At 39.6% G+C, this 22,971-nt stretch overlaps 1 protein-coding gene across 4 annotated transcripts in view; it reads left to right on the top strand.

The window, feature by feature from the left end:
* The window catches only part of LDAH (lipid droplet associated hydrolase), a 130,379-nt gene that overhangs the window by 16,875 nt on the left and 90,533 nt on the right, over positions 1–22,971 (top strand). For 2 of the 4 annotated variants that reach the window (XM_061460909.1, XM_061460907.1), the window contains exon 3: positions 12,398–12,532. The exons of 1 other annotated variant lie outside the window; for it this stretch is intronic. In XM_061460909.1, the coding sequence (XP_061316893.1) occupies positions 12,398–12,532 (135 nt within the window). Of the gene's footprint in view, positions 1–5,496; positions 5,813–12,397; positions 12,533–22,971 lie in introns of those variants that run through there. One more of the 4 variants, XM_061460908.1, reaches the window with a different exon arrangement.

Below are 22,971 nucleotides of genomic sequence, written 5' to 3'. Positions count from 1 at the left end.
TATTGCGGCACTGGGAGACATAGGAGATAGCTCCTCCAAGCGTGTCTCTCCCAGGCATCAACCAGGCTGTGGTTTATGTGGCTTATATTGTCCTTAAACATACATATTCATTAGATCACATACATTACATCATACTTCTTAGACAATGCCTCCTGTATGCATACAAAGATGTGGTAGTGGGCTTTTGGACCCCTGGTGGTTATTTCTTCATCACTTTGTTTTAGGATCAGTCATATCAGTAACCACCAGGTGGTTTTGGCAAAGCTTATCTTAGTAATTTTCGTTTTCTCTGTAGTTGCAAACAAAGCCCAAGGTTCTTGAGATTACTTATTTACAGCCCTATTCTCCAGTCAATGCCATTCTTCAATCCACCCTATTCTTCAACCCCACTCTTCACCTGTGACTACAGGGTATGAGCAGGTTAAGTTAGAACATAGCTTCTAGTTCAGTGAGACACAAACACAGCAGAACACTTTTAATTCCCAGGCTTGCATGGGATACATAGGCTATATTTTGTAAATTTATACTTGAACAGGAGCAAAAGAACACAGCAAATATCCACTGAACCTATCTTTCTGATACTTTCAAAGGCACTTCGTCCCTTCCAACTTTTCTAGCCATTTTTTTACCTCTAGCATGAATATTTATTGCTTAATTATGAGATCAGTCTTATTTTCAGCTGACCACATATTTTGTCAGGTGGTAATGTGTATAAGGTTCTGTTAATTGGTGGTGTTCCTAGGGGTTAGTAATACTTTAATTTTTATGCATAGATTATTTGGTCTGTTTATTTGTCATAAACCGGGAATAATGAAATCTCAGTCAAGTGCTTGAGGACTTGTCAATAGGATGGGCTGTCTCAGCTCACACCAAGGTTCTTTTATTTTGCTGAGCAAAATTGTTTGTTTTCCTGAGCATATTATTCTTGGGGGATGACACTAATTTGTACCTATTTGATTTCTACTCTGAACCTCCATAAAACTTTGAATACACTGATCAATTTTACCCTGACTTTTCTGACAGGGGACTGAAAAGCATAAAAAAAAAAAAAGTTTGACTAGAAGACACACATGCAGGTATGTCCATGAAGGAGAGGTGTAAGCTTGTTCTATCCCATATTATATATTAGAAAAGTCAATTCTTAGGACACTGCTCTACATTATTCTTGCTGCTTATGGACTACTTGCTTGTGACTAATATTTTAAAATATGCTGACAGTTGTGCTTTGTTTACTGAGTCAGCCCACCAGCTTCCATTGTCTTTAGAAAAGAAAAAAAAATCTTTCATTAAAAATCTTCCTCATGCAGAGAGGAGCCTCTGTGTGAGATCTAGGCTTGAAATATGCCACTTCTGTTGAATTTCCCAGTGCTCCAGAAGTACCTCTGATGGGGGCTTGGCACAATCGAGCTTGTTAAGTTTCAGGAGGCAGAGTAATGACAGGATGGTTAAACATCCAACTGTGCTTGACAGTATTTCACCCCACAAAATCTGGGTGGCAGATGTGACTTACTGAAGTGACTTGCTGAAGTTTTCTCAATCCGCAGCCTTCTCTCAGTGTCCTCTTCCTGCTAATGAGGTGCTGTTTTCAGCATGGATCCTTCCTGCCTGGCTGCATGCAGCATAATCAGGGAAGGAAGTGATACCTCTCCTGCAGCATGCAGAGGCTGGAGTTGGGCAGAGTTGTGGAAAAGTTGTGTTCTAGGGTATTTAGCTTGATTTGACTATTTTAAAAAATATCTGTTTCTCTTCATGTGAGAAGACATTCTCTTCAGTGGGGAAAGAAAAATTACTTGCTGAAGGACCTACCTATGAAGGAAATCCAGTGTTTCCATGTGCATTGTGTACAAAGAATGCAGTTAAAATGTTTAAAGCTACAGCACCTGTGTATAATACACTTCTTGCTTCCTGGCAGCTGCTACCAGAAGTATGTGAGCTGGTATAGATTTGCGTTGTTATTAAATATTTTGACATAGTTATCTCTGAAAATAACAAAAAATAAATACCTGCTTTCAAATTCTATTTAACACATGGCCTCAGTTCTGTCCCAGCAGTAACTCCTGTGGATCATTGACGTTATATTGGAAATAAATTTGACCTATTATGTTCAATATCTAGATTATGGAAAACACTAGAGCTACAAGTTCAGTGTCAGTTCTTGCTCTTGTTTTCCTTTTATGGGCATAGTGGAAGATTTGATCATTGTCCCAATTTCCATTTTTGAAAACAAAACTTGGTTATCCTTGGTGGATTTAAAACCTCCATAGGAATAAATAAATATATAGTAGTACATGCATAATGCCTTACACCTTTAAGTTTTAGGTCTTATATGTCTGTTCTTGCAGCCTTCTCTTAGTGATAGAGGAGCTGACAAGGAGAGGTGCCAGGCTTGACTTCATGCTCACCAACAGGGAGGGGCTTGTTGGAAATGTGATGCTCTGGGGCAGCCTTGGTTATATCGATCACAAGGTGGTCAAATTAGAGATCTTCATGCCAGTGAGAAGAGCATGCAGCAAGCTCACTGACCTGGACTTCAGGAGAGCAGACTTCAAAAGAGCCTCTTCAGGAACCTGCTGAGTAAGATTCCTTGGATAAAGCCCTAGAGGGTGGGGGGCCCAAGACTGTTAGTTGATATTCAAGGATCACATGCTACAAGCTTAGTGTTGTGTTCTGACTAGAAGGAAGTCCAGCAGGAGGGCCAGGAGGCTTCCATGGATGGATAAGGAGGGAACTTAAAGGGGAAAGAAGAGGCTTTTAAAAAGTGGAAGCAAGGACAGGCAGCCTTGGAAGAATACAGGGATGTTGTCTGGGAGGCTAGGGACCAGGTTAGGAAAGGTAAGGCCCAGTTAGAATTAAACTTGGCTAGGGATGTTAAGGATAACAGGAAGGGATTCTACAGGTACATAGCAAATAAAAGAGAGACTAGGGACACCATAGGCTCCCTCAGGAAGCTCTCGGGAGAACTGGCTCCCCAGGATTTGCAGAATGCTGAGGTTTCTGAATGACTTCTTTGCCTCGGTCTTCACTGACAAATGCTGTGACCACACCACCCAAGTCTTAGAAGGTAGACGTAGGGACTGTGAGAATGAAGACCTTGGGCCCACTGTAAGAGAGGATCTGGTTCGAGACCATCTTAAAAATCTGAATGTGCACAAGTCCATGGGACCTGATGAAATCCATCTGCAGGTCCTGAAGGAGCTGGCAAATGAAGTTGCGAAGCCACTGTCCATCATATTTGAGAAATCATGGCAGTCAGGTGAAGTTCCCAACGACTGGAAAAAGGGAAATATAACCCCCATTTTCAAGAAGGGGAAAATGGATGATCCAGGGAACTACAGACCAGTCAGTCTCACCTCTGTGCCTGGCAAAATCTTGGAGCAGATTCTCCTGAAAGGCATGCTAAGGCACATGAAAAACAACAGAGTGCTTGGTGGCAGCCAGCATGGCTTCACTAAGGGGAAATGCTTCCTGACCAATTTGGTGGCCTTCTATGATGGGGCTACAGAACTGATGGACAGGGGCAGGGCAGTTGCCATCATCTACCTGGACTTGGGCAAAGCATTCAACACTGTCCTGCAGGACATCCTTGTCTCTAAATTGGAGAGACATCAGTTTGCTAGGTGGACCACTCGGTGGATAAAGAACTGGCTGGACGGCCACACACAAAGAGTTGTGGTCAATGGCTCAATATCCGGCTGGAGACCAGTAATGAGTGTTGTTCCTTACAGACCAGTGTTGGAACCAGTCTTGTTCAACATCTTTGTTGATGACATGGACAGTGGGATTGAGCGGGCCCTTGGCAAGTTTTCTGAGGACACCAAGCTGTGTGATTCGGTTGATATGCTAGAGGGAAGGAATGCCATCCAGAGGGACCTTGACATGCTTGTGAGGTGGGCAGATGCCAGCCTTAAGAAGTTTAACCATGCCAAGTGCAAGGTCCTATACCTGGGTCAGAGCAATCCCAGGCACAGCTACAGGTTGGGCAAGAGAAGAGATTCGAGCAGCCCTGCAGAGAAGGACTTGGGGGTGTTGGTTGATGAGAAACTAAACATGAGCCAGCTTCAGTGTGTGGTTGCAGCCCAGAAAGCCAACCGTATCCTGGGTTGCATCAAAAGGAGCGTGACCAGCAGGTTGAAAGAGGTGATCCTGCCCCTCTCCTCTGCTCTCGTGAGACCTCACTTGGAGTATTGTGTACAGTTCTGGTGTCCTCAACATAAAAAGGACAAGGAACTGTTGGAACAAGTCCAGAGGAGGGCCACGAGGATGATCAGGGGACTGGAGTGCCTCCCGTATGTAGACAGGCTGAGAAAGTTGGGGCTGGTCAGAAGGAGAAGGCTGCATGGAGACCTCATAACAGCCTTCCAGTATCTGAAGGGGGCCTTTAAGGATGCTGTGGATGGACTCTTCATTAGGGACTGTAGTGACAGGACAAGCGGTAACGGGTTCAAACTTACACAGGGGAAGTTTAGATCGGATATAGGGAAGAAGTTCTTTCCTGTTAGGGTGGTGAGGCACTGGAATGGGTTGCCCATGGAGGTTGTGAATGCTCCATCCCTGGCGGTTCTTGCCAACCCTGACTATTCTATGATTCTGTGTTCTTCTTTGCTCTTTGTGCCCCATATGTCATTTTATTCTAAAATCTGTAAAAAAAAAAAAAAAAAGAAAAAGACAAACCCAAAAACCTAATAACCCCAAATCCCCCAAACCTATGTTTTTTTATAACTCTTACCAGTGGTACAGCACAGGGGAATCTTGGATACAAATCTGGAAATGTACTTTCTGGTACCTTGTGATTGTGTTGTTTTCTTTCTCCTTGTATGTTATTCAGAAGTGATCAAATCTGCAGAGCTGTTTATCTGCACAAAACAAATAATTTGTGGTTATCTTGGTTTTGAGTTGTTTGTCTTGTCTGTCTTTTTCCTGCTAATGTTGTCTCATTAGGTGTGTGCTGTTGTTCAGACATTTCATAGGCTTTCTTGTGAACCCATTTCACATCAAGTCTCGTGTTCCTTTGCGCAGTTCCTTTGTTCTCCCCCTTTCTTTCAGACGGAGGTTTATTTTCTGCTGGTCCAGCTCTGCTTTAGACCCTAAAGCCAGCAAAACAAATTCCCGCTGGGGTTTCAAGACACAGCTCAGAGCTCGGTGCAACCAGCCAGCATCAGTTGTAGAATGGATTGAATCAGACAGACCAACCACACCTGGGCTGTTAAAAGTAGTTAAATCTGTCTTCATCTCCTTAAGTAGATGTTTAAGAGACTGTGTATTTGTGTACCAGGACGCCTCATTAAATGTGTTAATTTTTCATTTGCTTTGAGGAAAATGGAGCAAACATTTTTTATGTGTAAGCACTAGGAAATCCTGGTTTCAACTTATAAAAAATGTGAAAAAGAAGCTATTATGAACTCATTTTTTTTCAGTTTTAAATCTCAATCTTAACTCCCTTCCAAAACTATTAGTTTACAGACATCTTAAAAAAAAAAATAATTAAAGGTTTTTTGTTTTATTTAAGTACCTGTTTTACCTGGTTGAGACATTAGAGGTAACTATTGAAATATATCTGTGGACGTTATAACTCTTGCACTATCACTTACAAAGTCCACTAGGTTTGCAGTGGTAAAAGCAGGATTTCGGACTTTTGTATCTTACCTGCCTGGGCAGATGCTGTTAATGATTCACGTGAGAAAAAAAGCATGTATTGTCACAGTTTGTAGTAGGGAATTTTTATTCACTTCAGGCTCCAGAGCACAGTTGTTATGTGGACCAGCTGTATTACATTAATTTGGGTTTATTAGACTATCATGGGATTTCTTTAGAGGTAAATAAACCCGCATTTGTCCTAAAGGTGGAGCAGTGTTAGAGAACAGACAAGATTATTTGCTTTGCAAACTGCATATAAAGAATGTGTATTATAAAATTCTATCTATAAAGTTTAATTGCTGTATCAAACTAAAAACTGTATATGGGAAAGTATAGGGGAAAAAATGTGAAATGTTCTTGAAAAACCTCTCTAATAAGCTATGTTACAGGCACCTGGCTGAATCCTTTTGAGATTCCTTATTTTCACAACCCAAGGAAATATATGAAGGTGTTTTCCAGCCAAATCCATGATTCTAGAGTCAGAAAGGATCAAACAGTTTTCACATGTGTTTCTACATAATGTTCTTGTTTGTTCTTTGGCTGATGCTGCTCCTCTAGTGTATGGACTATAAATGGTGTACAGGACAAAGAATGCTAGTCCTCTAAACATGGAAACAGGTGAAAGCTTAACTGTTGTGAGTTTATGATGATAATTCAAATGTTATTTGACATGTTTTATTTGAAATCCCTTAACCCTGTGTGTCAGAGAAACCTGCGTGTGTTTCCTTTTAAGGCCTGATCATCAGCCATGGTGTCATTTTCTGCAGTTTTTTCCCAAGTGTGAGAACATCATTGTGTTTTTTACATGCTCCGTTTAAATCTTTCTGACATCTGCGTGGGCTGCTTTCCATTCATTAACATAGGGGAGTTGCATCTTCTTCCATGGTGGCTGGTCAGATGCCAAAGGCAGATTAAGTTTCCTTGAGCGAGGAACATGTCATTTGGGCTCTTCGAGCTGGAGTGGGAAGCTTTGGCAGCTCTGCGAAGAGGCAGTGAAAATCATTGCCACAAAAATGTTTTCTGTGTGGTCCTGCTGTGTGCCTTTGGATTTCAAATTTGATTTATGGCTGCTCAGTTGTTTGGGTTTTTAAAATATAAAAATCTGCATTTGGTTTTATTGCAGGAGATTATCATGTAAATACTGCAGCATGCATGCTTAATTCTGAAACTGTGGATTACTTCTGAAATTAAACTCATGGTAATTGCTGGCATATTCTCCAGTTCCTCAAAAGTTCTCTGTAAATCTACTGTTGGCTGTGTATTCCTCTTCTGTTCATGTAGCTGCCTTTATTTATTGTCCTGCTACAGTCCCAGAGCAGAGAGCAACTGCTAGAGAAGTGCATGAAGCGCCACAGCTGAATGCCAGCTACTATCGTGGATGGTCAGACTCCTGGAGACACAACTGAAATTACTGAGGAGCATTTTGCAGGACAGTGCACAGAACCCAAAAGCTTGTTTCAAAACAAGGTGCAAAAAACCTCATTGCTGTTTGGAATGATTTAGCTTCATGCTCCTGAGCTTCACTCCCCACCACTCTTGGTGTTCGCTATAAACTACCTAAATAAATCCTTTTCAATTTAAATACCCCTCCCCAAACTGCTAAGAGTTGGTTTTGTTTTATTTTTGTTTTCAATTGGTTTTGTCTCGATTTTATTTGAGTAAGCTGTATGTGTTTTCAGCTTGTTCGAAGGCTTTTCTTGCATGTTCTGGTGTATATCTTTGTTCCTAACTTGAAGCATTTTGCTGTTGTGGTTTACATTGTACATTCCTCAGTAAGTCTGGGAATTACTTTTGCAAAGTGTTATCTAATGATAGTGTTCTCTTAATTATAGTTTATATCTTACATTAATAGTTTCTGTTGCAGAAGAATTCAAAATGATTGACCATTTGAAAGCCACAAAAGTTGTCACAGCTTTTGGGGAGCAGCCATGGTCTGTGACTTTTTAAATGAGTGTTTGTTGTTTTACATTCAGAATTAAGAGAATTGAAGTACACTGTATGTAAGTTTAAACTTCACAAGCCTAAACTTTTTTGTAAGTGCAGCATCTCAAATACTAGTATGTATTTAATTTTAAGACAGGCCAAGTTTGACTTTATAATACATTGTGTAGGAAATTATGTGAAATCATGATAAAAGTAGTGATATCCTGGGCAGATATTTAGTTTGTACGAATTGTTTTCTCACCATTGTTAGATGCCTTCATAGTAAGGAAGCAGTTGGAATTTAAAATCTTGTTTTGATGGAAAAAGCATTAACAAGAAAGTGTTTGAAAGTTTTCATATTTTTAACTATATGGATGATTAAAGAGTAATAGTTCCAGTTCTCAAAAGCCTGTATCTGTAGTATGTAGAAGGGGTGAATATTTGCCTCCCAGTGTAGCTCAAAGTTACTCCCCTGCCCAGTCAGTTTTTCTGTACCATTTTGCTTTAGCTGTGGGTGGGACAGATTGGAAAAGGAAGAAGTGGATTTTCATCTTCAAGTTTAAAATGGAAATACTCTGAGCTTAATGTAACACACAACATTTCAGTTATTCTACATGTTTTACAGGGAAGGTGGCAGGCATGCTTTGGTTACTGAAACTTACAAGTATACGGAATAAAGCATCACTGCTGTATTTGTAGTCACTGTGAAAGTTGTCCATTTGACATACTCTTCCCATGATATGCTTAGAAGTCTTTTGCAAATTAAGCTAATATGCAGTGTGTTGTAGTTTTGTGTCTTTCTGTTCTGTCACCATTTACAGCTACTGTTTAAGAGTTCTGAAACAACATAAACACTGGAAAATTAAGCACAGTTGAGAGGAACCGCTTAAGATGGGCTCTTTGGTTCAAATGACTGCAATTTGAGATTTGCTGGTATGCCTGAATGATTCAGGTGCCCTGAGGTGTCTGAGGATTGATGTGGTATTCAAATAACTGGAGTAACAACTTCTAAATCATGGAGGTTAACACTGCAAAAAAAGAATGAAAGAGCATGGGCAGTTTTGGTTTGATGTACTAGGAAGTCCTTAGAATGCCCAAATGAGTACTACTGGGTGCCTTCATGATGAACCTGGTAGTTCTCTTTCTATAAAATAAAATAGTTTAGTTGAACAGCATTTCAACTGCAGTAGATGAGCCCAAAATACTGTTGGCCACAGACTGCTGTATTTATTAAGCCCTGGTTATTTCCATTAGCAGTTACGCGAACTCTGTTGTATGAAAAAAAATCTTTATCTGTTCAAGTTTTTTGTTCCCCTTAAAGTATTTTGAAGTGAGCAACTAAAGTAGAAACATATAAAATGTCTGACTTTGCAGAGCTGTATTAGGAGATAAAACATTCTCACTTATAAATATTGTAGATACAAGCTTTCAAGAGCAGGGACTATTAATTTGCATTTACTTAGGTCAAAGAGAATCTGGAATAACTCTGAAACTGAAAGTCCAATAAAGAATAAATGTATGGCTTTTTTACACATGGTGATATCTCTGTAGAAATCTTTGCTGTTAAAATGATTTTTCCTTTCGATTTGTGCCAGCGGTTCTCATTCATACCCCTTCAAGGCATTTTAAAGTATCAGTAGCAGCTCTAACAGCTGACCCCTCAGAATGGCTTTTACCATGAGCAGATGCTTATGAAGAGCAGGGAAAGGGGTTTCTTTTGTGTTCATAGATTTCAATTTTATCTGTTTAAAATACACATCACATTTATTACAGAATAAAAATCCCCTTTCCCTCAATAAAGTAACGAGTGCCTTGAGCTTTGTATAGTATTGGATGCAAAGTCTCACTGTTCATAAGCAGTTCTTATTTCACTGCTCTTCAGCTGATGACTGAATCCTGAGAATATTTACATGTTTGATTCACCTGGCTGATGATGGGACAAAGCACTGAAATGTCTAAGACAGCTCTTGCGATTTCTCCACCTTTCCTTGTTTTTCATTATTAAAGGAGAGAAAATACTAAAGAAAAAAGGCTGGGTTTGAGATTAAGTTAGTGATTCCTTGATCTCAAAACACCTAATTGCGTTATATTCCTGGACTAAGCATAGTGCCAAAACATGATCATTTGTACTACAAAAGACACACTTTGTTTTGGATTGCTGCTACTTTCATCTTCAACCCTGCTGAAAGACAAGTTTCCTTTATGTAACATCAATCCAAGGAGCTTGACAGATGATGTTTAGATTTTATTTTATTGTCTCTGGGGCCCTCTGTATTACATATTTTTGATGTAGTTGTGTGGGGGTGTGACCCCTGTGAATTTTAAGTTGTTTTTCTGGAAATCAGCTTGCAAAAATTTGGTCATGCATTTTGGAGTTAATATATGCAACAACTTACTCTGGGGTTTGGGTTTTGGTGTTTTGGTTGGGTTGGTTGGTTTTTTTTCTCCCTCCTCTCTCCCTGCAGTCTGTGTATTCCAGTAAAAATAATGTTATGGTTTTATTAATTACAATAAGACATTTTACTATTATTTATTGCAGTAATAAGATCAGTAATATTATTAAGATTTAAAAACCATCAGATACTTTTTCTATATATGTGAAGGGTGAAACATGAATGATATGTTACCTAGAGTGGAAAGCTTCCCTCTTCTGCCTGTATGTCATCTCTGGTTGAACCACGGCACCAGCTCCTTCTAACATGTCAGTGCTGGCAATGGCTTTGGGTGCCTAGTGCACTGCTGCTCCATGGTGAGGTGTAGGCTGTGTTCAGAAGCCCTGGGCTGAGGGAATACCTCTTGGGAGAGCAATGAACTTACTGTGTTGTCCTGGGTTCAGCAGTAGCAGTCATGTTTCTCCTTCGTGGTAGCTGGTGCAGTGCTGTGTTTTGACTTCCAGCCTGGGAACAGTGCTGGTGATACTGATGTTTTCAGTTGTTGCTAAGTGATGTTTACCCTGACCAAGGACTTTGTGAGGCTCATGCTCTGCCAGGAAGGAGGGGAAGCTGGGAGGAAGCGCCTGACCCAGGCTAGCCAAAGAGGTATTCCATACCACAGCACATCATGCCCGGGGTGGGGGGAAACTGGGAGTTACCCGGAAGGACACGGGCTTCCGGGTGGGGCTCGTTTCTTGGCCGGTGGTATTGTATTGTGGTATTGTATTTTCTTTCCTTGTTATTTTCTCTTATCATTGTTGTCGTTGGTAGTAGCGGTGGTGATTTGTGTTGTACATTGGTTGCTGGACTGTTCTTGTCTCAACCCGTAGGAGTTGCACCCTTTCGATCCTCCCCCCCGTTCTTCCGGGAGCGGGGAAGGGGAGAGCCATGGCTGGGGGGGGGGCCCTCCATTGCTGTCAGCCCGGCATCACTCACTGGGAGTGAGTGAACAAGCTGTCTGGCTAGGGTTTAAACCATGACGTGTATTATCTGGAGAGCAAAAGGGTTGAAGTAAAAGAAGGCAAAATGAAAACATCCACTACAGAAAAGGAGAAGTGGAATAAATCTAATTTATATCTCCCCACACAATTTCCACAAGTACTGATTTGATTACAGCTCCAATTCTTCTTCTCTGTCACTATCAATACTACAGCTCAGCCTCTGTGATTACAGTTGGACTCATATAAAGGAGTTTACGCAATGTTACTTTTTGTTTTTTTTTTCTCTCATACCCTTTCAGCAATATATTTGTGTTATTTTTGGAATGTGAATGCCTTTTTACATGATGCCTTTTTACATGCCTTTTGCTGTTCATGATATCCAAATGAAGAATTGCCTAGTATGTGAGTGAAAAACATGTTACTGAATGAACCTAGCCATGATAGGTAGTTTTCCAGGTGTCTAAATGATAAAAGAAATCAGTGGAACTACTCTGGAAAATTAATAAATTGAGAGAAGTTATATGTTTTTATGTCTTTGTGGAATTTTTATGCATCCTGTAGGAACTGGAAAACAATCTGCTTCCTGTTCATATGGATTTACTCTCCAACTGAAGACACTGCTGATACCCAAACAAAAAAGTATAAAAGGAGGAGCAGAGATTAGAATTTTGTTCAGAAATGCTGAAATCCCTACCTATGCATGTTCTTATCTTTGGGACAGTTATTACAGTTTCCACTTCAACAGTGGTACATGATATCACTGTTAAACAGTGGATTTAGAGCAATGTGATCTGCCGTATTAGGGGAAGCTGGATTCATTTAGACACCAGCCTCTTTTGAGAAGTTCTCTCTAAAGCTGAGGGAGGACAGATTCTCCTGTGGATCTAGAGCTCAGGGGTTGAAAAGGAAAGAGCTTCTCAAGCTGTGTGGAAAAGGTCAGCAAGTATATGAAGTTTCAAGCAGAAAAAAATCTAGTCCCATGAACTTAAAATAAAATCATCCTTACTTTTAGGGTCAATACAGACCTTTGTATTGTCAGAATACCACATACCTGTTTTGAAGGGCTGACATCTGGATCAAGTGATATTTGCTGTAGTCTTTGTGATATTTTTATAAACTCTGAGGGTTTCTTTGCCCAATTTTCATATATCTATAAAGTGATAGGATAGATAAGCGAGTTGACTGACCTCTGGTGGAAAAGGAGATTTACTCTATGTTGGGCTTTGATATTAGGTTCCGCAATTTCAAAGTAATTCTGTAAAATGCTTCTCATGGGTGCCATTGATCAATGGAATTAAACCAGTTGAATAGCATAGCCCCTGAAAATGAGAAAATAAAAATTGGAAACATACTACAGAAAATAAATTAACAAATTGCTGTATAATGCTGTTTAGTTAGCTTTGAAGCAAATTGTTTGCTATTGGAAGGTTAATATTGACTCTGCTTGTATGTTTTGTTTTTTGGCAGGTAACCCTGGACTGGCAGGTTATTACAGGACCTTTATACAGGCCTTATATTGTGGACTAAATCAGCAGTATCCCGTTTGGGTTGTGAGCCATGCTGGACATTGTAAACCTCCTAGTGGCATGGAAATGACAGAAGGTACACAATACTTTAACTTGTACATACAAATATTTGTGCATCACCACCCCTGGCCCCACCCCCCACTCCCCCGGATTGCACTAGCAGGACTCGTGCTTATTAAAACCAGCATGACATGTTTTTTACATGTCTCCATTATATTTCCATAGAACAGTTGTAGGAGAAGAGAAGTTACTGAGGAAATGAGTATGTTTTTAGGTAATGCCAGTCAGATAAGTCCTATTAAGAGAATAAGAGAGTTTGCTGATGGCAAACTTTAGAGTCTTTAGAGAGAACTTATAGAAAAGAAGGTCTAGAATGTGTTTATGTTGAGTAGGTTAGAAAAGTACATTTTTCAATGAAATGTCCAATTCAAAGATTAAGTACTTCAGGAGATACCTAATTATCTGAATTTAAAAAAATAGTTGCACTATATTAGTGAATTTTCAAGAAGCAAGTGAATCTTTCTGAGACTGGGGTATGGAACATTTGCAGGGAAGAGGTTGCTTTTATATGTGTTAAAAGTCTTTTGACATGCAAATTGCTAGCAAGACGTGCTAGCCAACTACAGGTGGTTACTATTACTGGTCAGCATTGTAAGATGTGGGGAGCCAGTAGCAGAGCCTATCCTGGAAGTTACTTAGTGTCAGCAGACCTCTGGACTTATGCAGATGGCCCTCTGGACAAGCTGCAGTGATACAGCAATAAAACTGTTAAGTGTTCTTATTCATTTCTTTAATCTCAAATATAAAACTGATACATGAAACCTATAATTCTTCGGTAAAATTCCTGCCAGTCGTTGTGTTCCAGTGTCAAACTACCCTAGATTTATAATTTGTTGTACCATGTTAACCAGGGGATACAGGTACAAGTCTGGCAACTGAATGGAGCTGAATTTATTGCAGAGGACACGTGTAGGTCTCAAGATGCCCTGGGATCATGTCTGTAAGTGTGTAGTTAGTGAAAAAAGCCTTTGATGATAGTTTGGCTTAAGATGGCTGAGCTAGTTGAATGGTTTTTAGATGGAGCCAGCCGGAATATTGTACAACTGTTCCAATTCCGCTGTGACAATTGCTGCTAAAGGAGAGCATAAATCCGGGGGGGGGGGGGGGGGGGAGAACATTCAGTAGGAAAAAGGGAACTGGTATCTAAGTGGAAACCAAACCTCTAGCTGACTTCACTGTGTCCTTTTGCACTGACGATGCTCCTGTCAGAGAGGGGATTTTCAAGAAAAAACCTAGCTTGTTAGGATGGATGGACAGGTCAGAAGTGAAGTACCTTGAAGGCTGGTTGCTGTGTCAAGTTTTATTCAATAGATTACTTGTGACCTGCAGAATGAGAGTAAACAGTGAAATTTCTCAAGTTATGGATGGTACTCCATAGCATTTACTTATTGGGAAGATAACAGGTGTCAGGGAACTGCAGAAACATCGTACAGAATGTAATTAGTGGGCAAAACAATGGTAGATGAGTGTCAGGATAGGTATAATAGCAGTTAATGCAAAAAAAAAGATCTTCAACTGTGCCTGAGCAATCCTGGATTTGTAATTCCTTTGTAAAACTTGGGAAAGATACTGGCATCGTCACTGATTGTGCCCTAATATGTCTTCCATTGCACAGCAGCAGGCAAAAATTAAATCAACAAAAAGTTGGACATAACCAATGTTACAGACACGCAGGAGATGTTGTTTTATTACTATATATAATCATACTGAACCTACATCTTGATTATTAGAGTGTAGTTCTGATGGGCATCTTGAGGACACTTCAGGAGTGAAGTTGGTGAGTGTATGAGGAAAGGCAACTAAAACAGGGAGAAAGCAGCTTCCTTGATGTAAGAGATTAAATGGCTCTTCAGTTTGGGGAGCAAAATGCTTATCAGGATCGTGACTGAGGTTTCTAATGACAGTAAATAAGGTAAATGCAGAATAAAATACACCAAATTCAGTAATGGAACTAATGGTTAGTGGTATTAGCTGGTTTAAAGCAGATAAAGTATTATGAGAGAGGTAAAAAAAAAATAGGGAACTAGCAGCCAAAGCACTAGCCTCTGAGCAAATTAGCAGACTTAGTGTTAAAAAACACTATGGACCACTGGTCCATAAACAACTGCTGACAGAACCAGGTTCTTTGTTGTGCACATGCACTGCTGTCCCCGCTTTGGACACAGACTCTTCTGGCAGCTCCTGCTCCCAGTGTCATCTTGTGGCAGGGTTTTGAGCCTGAGAAATTTACCCCAAGGGGAAGGGATACAGAAAGTGACCAGGCTTGGTTTCTCTCACTGAATAGCACCTACTCTTGCCACAGCTGAGCTTGGCAGGGCTCTCTTGCCTGACCTATTAAAATGTTTTATGTGTTCTCAGTATTATATGCCAGGATCTATACCTACTGGTGCACATAATGTAGCGCCATGATGCTAAGAGAAGTATAGAAAGTCAGTTTAAAAAATAATGAAAAGTTGTTTATGAGATCGTTTTCATGTAGATTTTACTAAGAGTACAGGAGAAGGAAGCTCACATCCTGTCAGTAGTATACGTTTAGACAGTATTCTAGAAAACAGCCTCATGTAAATTCTCTGGCAGAGTTCGGTATTTATAAGAATATCCTGATAAGGATGAGGGCATAAATTGACACATATTTGAATCTGACACCATTGATTCTTGAGGTATCTCAGATTAGAATCTAGCAAATAAAAAATGAAAAAAAGGGGAGAGGGGAAGCTACTAGGAAAGAAGAATTCATACATTTAGAAGAGTAGTGTACAAGCTTTTCTGATGCACCACTATCAGTTAAAAATTTCTATGAGTAAAATATTGAGCATGCATCCCCAATGTATATATATTAAATACAAATGATATACATGTGCTAGTGCATTACTGATATTTTCTTCCTGCACCCCACTGTGTATGCACCCTGCTTTGGAGACCATTGATTTAGAATGTGCAATCACTGAAGTTGTACAATTAATATCTAAATGATGCTGCCTGTAAAGTAGTAAAGGGCTTAAAATGAAGCAAACTGTGTTGGAATAATATTCCTGGTTATATTTAGATCAAGTAGATTTTGAAAGGGTAAAGCAAGTTTTCCAACAGCAGCCATCAATCACAGACCGCTTCCTAGTTTACTGGAGGCATATTACACAGCATTTTGAAAACTGAAAAAAGCTACACTCTTCATTTTTACTTCTGTGTGATCCCCTTCTATTCAGGAAGCTGTTGCAATCTGTGCTCCACAAAGACACAAAACATTAATTGAACGTTTCATTGCTGTAAGTCTGTTTCTAGCAGTCAGTGCACTGTGTAAAAAGAGTTGAAACTTATTTTTACTCAGTGAATGTAATAAAAAGGTTATGCCTCAATTTCAGCTTTTTTCTCCTCTTCCTCAGCTTTTAAGAAAGCAGTTGTTCTGAACACTGCTGTGACTAAAACAGGTCAAAATCAATCCTTAGGTATAGGCAAAATTACAAAAAGGAGAGTAGTGTTCTAGGTCTTACTTTGTTTTAAAATGTTGTGTATATGCTTTCTGAATTTTCATATAAACCTAGAAGTGTTGATCTTTTTCTTTTTTGTATCTGATATTGATGCTTTGACTCATGTTTTTTTTCATGATTAAGATGTTCATGCCTCTAGGAGAGGTTCTAAAAACCCTTGCTTACTTACTGACTCTGTTTACCATGCCAGCTATATTATGATGGCATTGTAAATCATTTTAAGATGCATGTGTTTGCACATCATTTGGTTAATTTCTACCTAATAAAGACATTTTCATAAGAAAGGAAGAATGTATACAAACAGATCATAATTATGAAATTTGTTTCCTTAAAAGTAAAACCAATAGGCAGGTATACCCACAGCTGATTTATTTTTGTATGTTCTAGTGCTTCTTTTAATGTGTCACTCCACTGAAGAATTTGCATTACACTTCCTTTGAGATTTCCGTTTTGAGAAGATACTGTCCTGTGTCTAACCAATTAACTTACTAGCTGTTGTGAAGTTTTATTTAAAGTGCAAGTTACTGTTTCCTATATGAATGTGTTAGAGGTATGCTGTAGCTCAGTGCCCTCAAAACAGAGGCTACTGCCTGGATGCTGGTATCTGTAAGTTAGCATTTTCCTGCGGGTTAAATGGGGGGGGGGGGTCTTTTGACTTACATGCAGGTTAAAAACAGGTCATGTTTTTGTGGTATATAGCCATCAGTGACTGTTTCATTTTATGTGTAGTGAAATCAGAAGAAAATAGATTGTGTTGCGTTGATCTCTTTTAAACATCCAATTCCCTTTAACAGGAGCAGAAAAAGTTTAAGGAAAGAATAAACAAGTACTTTGGTTCTTTTTAAAGAAATTGAATTGTTAAACAGTGTTACTCTTAAATCCTTTGTAAAATTCTTTATTTGAAAAAATACAAGGGTAAAACTGAAAAGTAGAATTAAGATAAATATTCCATATTTATGCACACTCAAATAATTCTGTCAAAATGCCAGTATAGCTGCCCAGTTTCTGGATGTGGGCATTATGATACGTGATGCATTGTGGAGACTAAAGCTCTGTACTTTATATTATAAAATCCAATTGAGTAGAAATGCTTGAGTACTGCAGAAGGACTAAAGACCTGTGTTCAAGAGTAGCTCCCCTGATGGCAATAAATATCTAGTTGAAAGTTTTGGAACAGCCTTTCAATTTCTTTTGCTAGGAAACAAACTGCTAGTTAAAACTAACACATATAAATTAAAAAAATCCTGAAATCATTCCTTGCTAATTTTATACACATTGCTAATTCAATTGCTGTGTTATGAATATCCCACGTTAAAATAAAAATTTAAAAGACTCAGTCTCCCACAACATTTCTTTGAAAGCTGTGAAAAATCAAAGATTGTATAGGAAATCCTTGACTCGCAGTCCCTCTAACACATCCCTCACCTCCCCTTTTTAGCACCCTGCTTGCTTTTGCCAATAAAGGCTGTACAGACAGCAGATGTACATACATAGCCATGTCTTAGAATGGTCTAATTCTTTGGACATCTTCTGTGGTTTGATAAGAAATAACAAATACAGTGTCTCAGACAGAAATAAGAATAGGAGAATGCAGGTTTAGGTTTTTTGTTCTTAGGACCTACAGGATAGTTTTCTTTGTAGCAAAGTAAAATGGAGGAGTAAAGAAAAATTAAATTGGAATTAAAGGATTTATTTCTTTTGGTAATGTTCTGTGTATGCCAGGTGCTTAGAAATATGCAGTAGTATGATTCATATCTTAATTGTTTAAAGAGACACAACTGATGCATTAGAATATTATATATCTAATAAGTAGCTAGTCATCAGTCATGTCATAACAATACAATATTTGGTCACCTGATATATTAAAGGTAAATCTCTAGAACTTTCTGAACTGTACAGATGAATTTTGAGCTATACACAATCATAATACAAACACATTTTATTGTTTTAACAAGATGTGTTTATGCTTTGGAAGATGTTGTCTACTGAATTTTCTGTTTTGTTTCTGAATGAGTGTTGGGTAGCTTCTGAATGACAGAAGTTTGAGTGACATTCTTAATAGCTAAGTTGCAAGATGAAGTTCTATTTTCATCTTTTATGTCCCATGGACTGTAGAAGATAATAGTGTGTCCTTAAATCTGTCAAACTATGCTTAGTTCATTTTCCATGATAAAGAGAGGTAGGTAAGGGTTGATTTATATCCCATTAAAAGAGTGTTTCCATTGCTTTCTCTTTATGCAGGGAAAGCAGGACCTTCAGCCTGTATTGAAACTGAATTCTATCCTAAAGAATCAGTATGTGCAAAAGCATAAAAGTGGTGGAGGGCTAATAAATTACTACAAAGACATTGATTATGTGATCCCAAAATGTTAATGTACCATCAGTGTGAAGTTTTGAAGTGAAATGAAGTTTTGTATAAAAGAAAAGACAAATTCTAGTGTTGCAGGAAAATTTGGAAGGCGTGTGTGGCTTGAATTTGATATATTGCTGCTTAGCTGTTACTAAATTCAGGAGAATGGAGTTTGCTTGTCCGCTCTCTGACTTCTAAAAAAACTGCAGGATTCACTGTGAGTGAGAGTCTGCCTCCAGCTAAAGTGGTACAAATTTACCTAAAAAAATAAAAAGGCTGAATTCATCTGAGTAAAACTGAATTAATACTTCAGCAAGTTAATCATGTCATTGATTGCTAAATAGTTGTCCACCAAATGGGCATGATTAGCAGATATGAGCCATCAGTTTCTACCATCATAGTATGCTGTGCTGGCAGGAAGAAAACTAAAATAGTAGCCTGAGCAAGACAAGGAGCATGGTTTTCTATAATAAGAGGTTTGTAGATTATTTAGGGCAGTGATTCCCAAACTATGGTCTGTGGGCCACTGATAGTTCCCAGGACACTTGCTTATGGTCCAAGAAGAGCTAGCTAATCAGATGGAGTTGGCTCTCTCACCGTTTTCCACTTGCGAAGTGGAATTAATGGTAGCTAAGAATACTTTTCCAGTAGCACTTTTTTTTTGTGTAAGCGTTTGCTGCACTGGGCTTAGAGATGCGCCACTAAGAATGTGTGGTGATGATAGGGAGTGGGAATGTGATCTGTACTGCTGCAAAAAGGAGAGGAGGAGATTATGAGAGTTAGGTGTTCCAAGAGCTAGGCTTCTAAAAATAGGGACTCATCCTTAGCTAACAGCCTTTGTCCTTCTTGTTGTGCATAACCCCAAAGGAGAGAAGTTACACAGGCACAGGGAGTCTATATGTGTTTGATAATTTTAGTTAGCTTGTGACTCTGATTTACTTTTAAGTAGAATGGATGTTTTTAATGAGTGCTGATTTTGGAGGATACCTACGCTGCTGAATCAGGTGAATCAGAGCTACTGGCTGTTGGTTCAGACAGTGCAGAAACACCTCAGAATTATCATCTCTGGTGCTTAGAAGGTTTTTGACCACCAAATCCTTATCTGGGTTTCAGCACTGTTTGGTTAGTAGTAATGGAAGGTATCTGGCCACACAGAGGTACACAGTGATAGCCATGCTTAAAAGGCATTTATGTCTTGTGTAAGTGAAGGGAGAAAAGCGGTAGAAGGGCAGCTGAGCTGGTATCTCACATGCATTCTTTAAGCTTATGTACTCACACATGTAATTCACATTAATTTTCACTTCAGTAATACTTTATGCTCCCTAGGCATAGAAATTAAAATATTAGAGGATCATTGAAAGATGGATTATCCTTAATTCAAGTTCTTTCAAGATTTAGTCAGTTATGTTTAAATATTACAGACTTGGAGTAGTCTGTAGTCATGATTGCATCCCAGAACACATAGGGACACAAATAAAATTCTGCTTAATTTTAATGCAGAGTTATAGAATCATAGAATCATAGAATAGTCTGTGCCAGAAAGGACCTTAAGATCATCTAGTTACACCTCCCTGCCATGGGCAGAGGCACCTCACACTAGACCATGTTGCCCAAGGCTCTATCCAGCCTGGCCTTGAACACTGCTAGGGATGGAGAATTCAGAACTTTCTTGGGCAACTCATTCCAGTGCCTCACCAGCCTCACAGTAAAGAACTTCTTCCTGAAATCCAATCTAAACTTCCCCTGTTTAGGTTTAAACCCATTACCCCTTGTCTTATCGCTCCGGTCCCTGATGAAGAGTCTCAGGATGTCTCCCAGAGCAATGGTATCATACTGTAGGTACATTAAGAAGAACCAAGTTGTAAGCATGCTATCCAAGTAGAATTAAACTATTTTCATAACTGTTTCATAGTTAAATGTCTTTTTTTAATGTATCGAGAGGAGAAACTTCCTGTTTACGAAGCCGGCCTTGGCACTGATTAATCACATTGAGGTCTTCACGTGGTATTCATCAGGAGCAGGGGATCCCACATTGGGGTTTGCACAGAGGAACTGGTTGTTTTAACGGTATGGGACAGGAACTGTCAGCTCAGTCAGTGCAGTCTTCTGCCCCTCCTGATACAGCAAATTGCTGTTGTCCAGAAACCGTATTCCTTCCTTGCCTTGGAGAAGGCAGCTTAAGAAAGGAAGTGTGTGTACATATATTAAAGTTATTATGAGGCATTTAATGTTGAGGTTTTTGTATTTGCCTGGCAAGATCTGCATTTTACTCTATGGTTTTAGTGCTAGGTGTCTATTTTAAGGAAACAGATGATCATTTCATGCTATGAACCCACTGGAATAATTTAAATCTAGATGTGTGAAAAGTAAGCAGCCCAAGGGATGCTGCAGTACTCTTGTTTGCTTCTTTCCTTTACCCACATTCAGGTAGTTATTCATAGAGGTCACATAATTATACAAATAGTTCCTTTGACTAAAATCATGGTATTTGGCATTGGCTTTATCAGTTCTGCTTAATTTTAAGCATGTGTTTAAAACTTGTTCCATTCAAAATCAAAACTAAGAAAATAAATTTTTTCCATATGTGACGTATTTCTCAGTTGTTCTGTTGTTTTCTTTTCTGGCCAACAAAAATGATAACAGTTTTAACTGCTTATATCATCATACCTTAACAAACATGTATTTATTTTTAATAATCATATAAACACTAATAAACTTATTCTGGTACTCCTTAGTGCGTATCTGTATACTCCATTGACTTTAATGGAGTAGTGACCAATTTCTGTTGATGTTACTAAGAAGAGGACTTTGTCTTTACAATTTTTATAGCTATATGAAAAATAAGCTCTTTATATTCTCTATTTCTTTGAAGGTTTTCCACTGAGCATAATATCTGTAGGCATATTATTAAAAATGTCCATGAATAGCTTACTATTCTTTTCTAGTACTTTATTCAACTGCTTCCCCTGTTAAAAGAAACAATTTTTTTTCATTGCTACCTACAAAGAGGGTAATATAATTAATTAATATAATTTTTAAATATACCTTTAAAAGTAACAACTTTTGAAATCTGATAGTCTTCTGGATCCTTGTCCAAAAAACAGAACATGTGAAAAACAAAAGTGACCTTCATCCATTGGAGAGTATAATGTCTTTACTGCATTCCAAAAACTCTGAATGTAGGTTTTGAGATTGTTTATGGATCACTTTCCGCCTTTCACCCCATGACAGAGGTATGTTCTTCAGCTGATACCATCACTTCTGATTAAATGGAGAAGACAGTGAGGGGAAAAAAGTGTTCAAGAATGTGAACCCTATGAAAAGGTAACATTTATATCTTTCAGTGTCCTTACTTCATAAGGCATGTCACAGTTCACTGACATGAGCAGTGCTGTGATGTTCATAGAATCATAGAATCGTTCGGGTTGGAAGGGACCTTAAGATCATCTAGTTCCAAACACCTGCCATGGGCAGGGACACCTCACACTAAACCATATCACCCAAGGCCTCGTCCAACCTGGCCTTGAACACTGCCAGGGATGGAGCATTCGCAACCTCCCTGGGCAACCTATTCCAGTGCCTCACCACCCTAACAGGAAAGAATTTCCTTCTTATATCCAACCTAAACTTCCCCTGTTTAGGTTTTAACCCATTACCCCTTGTCTTGTCACTACAGTCCCTAAGGACGAGTCCCTCTCCAGCATCCGTATAGGCCCCCTTCAGATACTGGAAGGCTGCTATGAGGTCTCCATGCAGCCTTCTCTTCTCCAGGCTGAACAGCTCCAACTTCCTCAGGCTGTCTTCATACGGGAGGTGCTCCAGTCCCCTGATCATCCTCGTGGCCCTTCTCTGGACTTGTTCCAACAGTTCCTTGTCCTTTTTATGTTGAGGACACCAGAACTGCACACAATACTCCAGGTGAGGTCTCACGAGAGCAGAGGAGAGGGGCAGGATCACCTCCTTCGACCTGCTGGTCACGCTCCTTTTGATACAGCCCAGGATACGGTTGGCTTTCTGGGCAGCCAGTGCACACTGCCGGCTCATGTTCATTTTCTCATCGACCAGCACCCCCAAGTCCTTCTCCACAGGGCTGCTCTGAATCTCTTCTTTGCCGAGCCTGTAGCTGTGCCTGGGATTGCTCCAACCCAGGTGTAGGACCTTGCACTTGGCATGGTTAAACCTCATGAGGTTGACGTCAGCCCACCTCACAAGCGTGTCAAGGTCCCTCTGGATGGCATTCCTTCCCTCCAGCGTATCAACTGAACCACACAGCTTGGTGTCATCGGCAAATCCCACTGTCCATGTCAGCGACGAAGATGTTAAACAAGAACGGTCCCAACACCAATCCCTGAGGGACACCACTCGTTACTGGTCTCCAGCTGGACATTGAGCCACCAAGCACAACTCTTTGCATGTGGCCATCCAGCCAGTTCTTTATCCACCAAGTGGTCCATCCATCAAATTGATGTCTCTCCAATTTAGAGACAAGGATGTCGTGTGGGACAGTGTCGAACGCTTTGCACAAGTGCAGGTAGATGACATCAACTGCTCTACCCCTGTCCATCAGTTCCGTAGCCCCATCATAGAAGGCCACCAAATTGGTCGGGAAGCATTTCCCCT

This window comes from Pezoporus flaviventris, unplaced genomic scaffold (assembly GCF_033815535.1).
Source record: "Pezoporus flaviventris isolate CSIRO_AGI_PZ_B2104156 unplaced genomic scaffold, CSIRO_AGI_Pfla_v1 ptg000031l, whole genome shotgun sequence".
Taxonomy (NCBI): domain Eukaryota; kingdom Metazoa; phylum Chordata; class Aves; order Psittaciformes; family Psittacidae; genus Pezoporus; species Pezoporus flaviventris.
The sequence above is the reverse complement of the archived record's forward strand: the minus strand, read 5'-3'. Positions and strand labels throughout refer to the sequence as shown.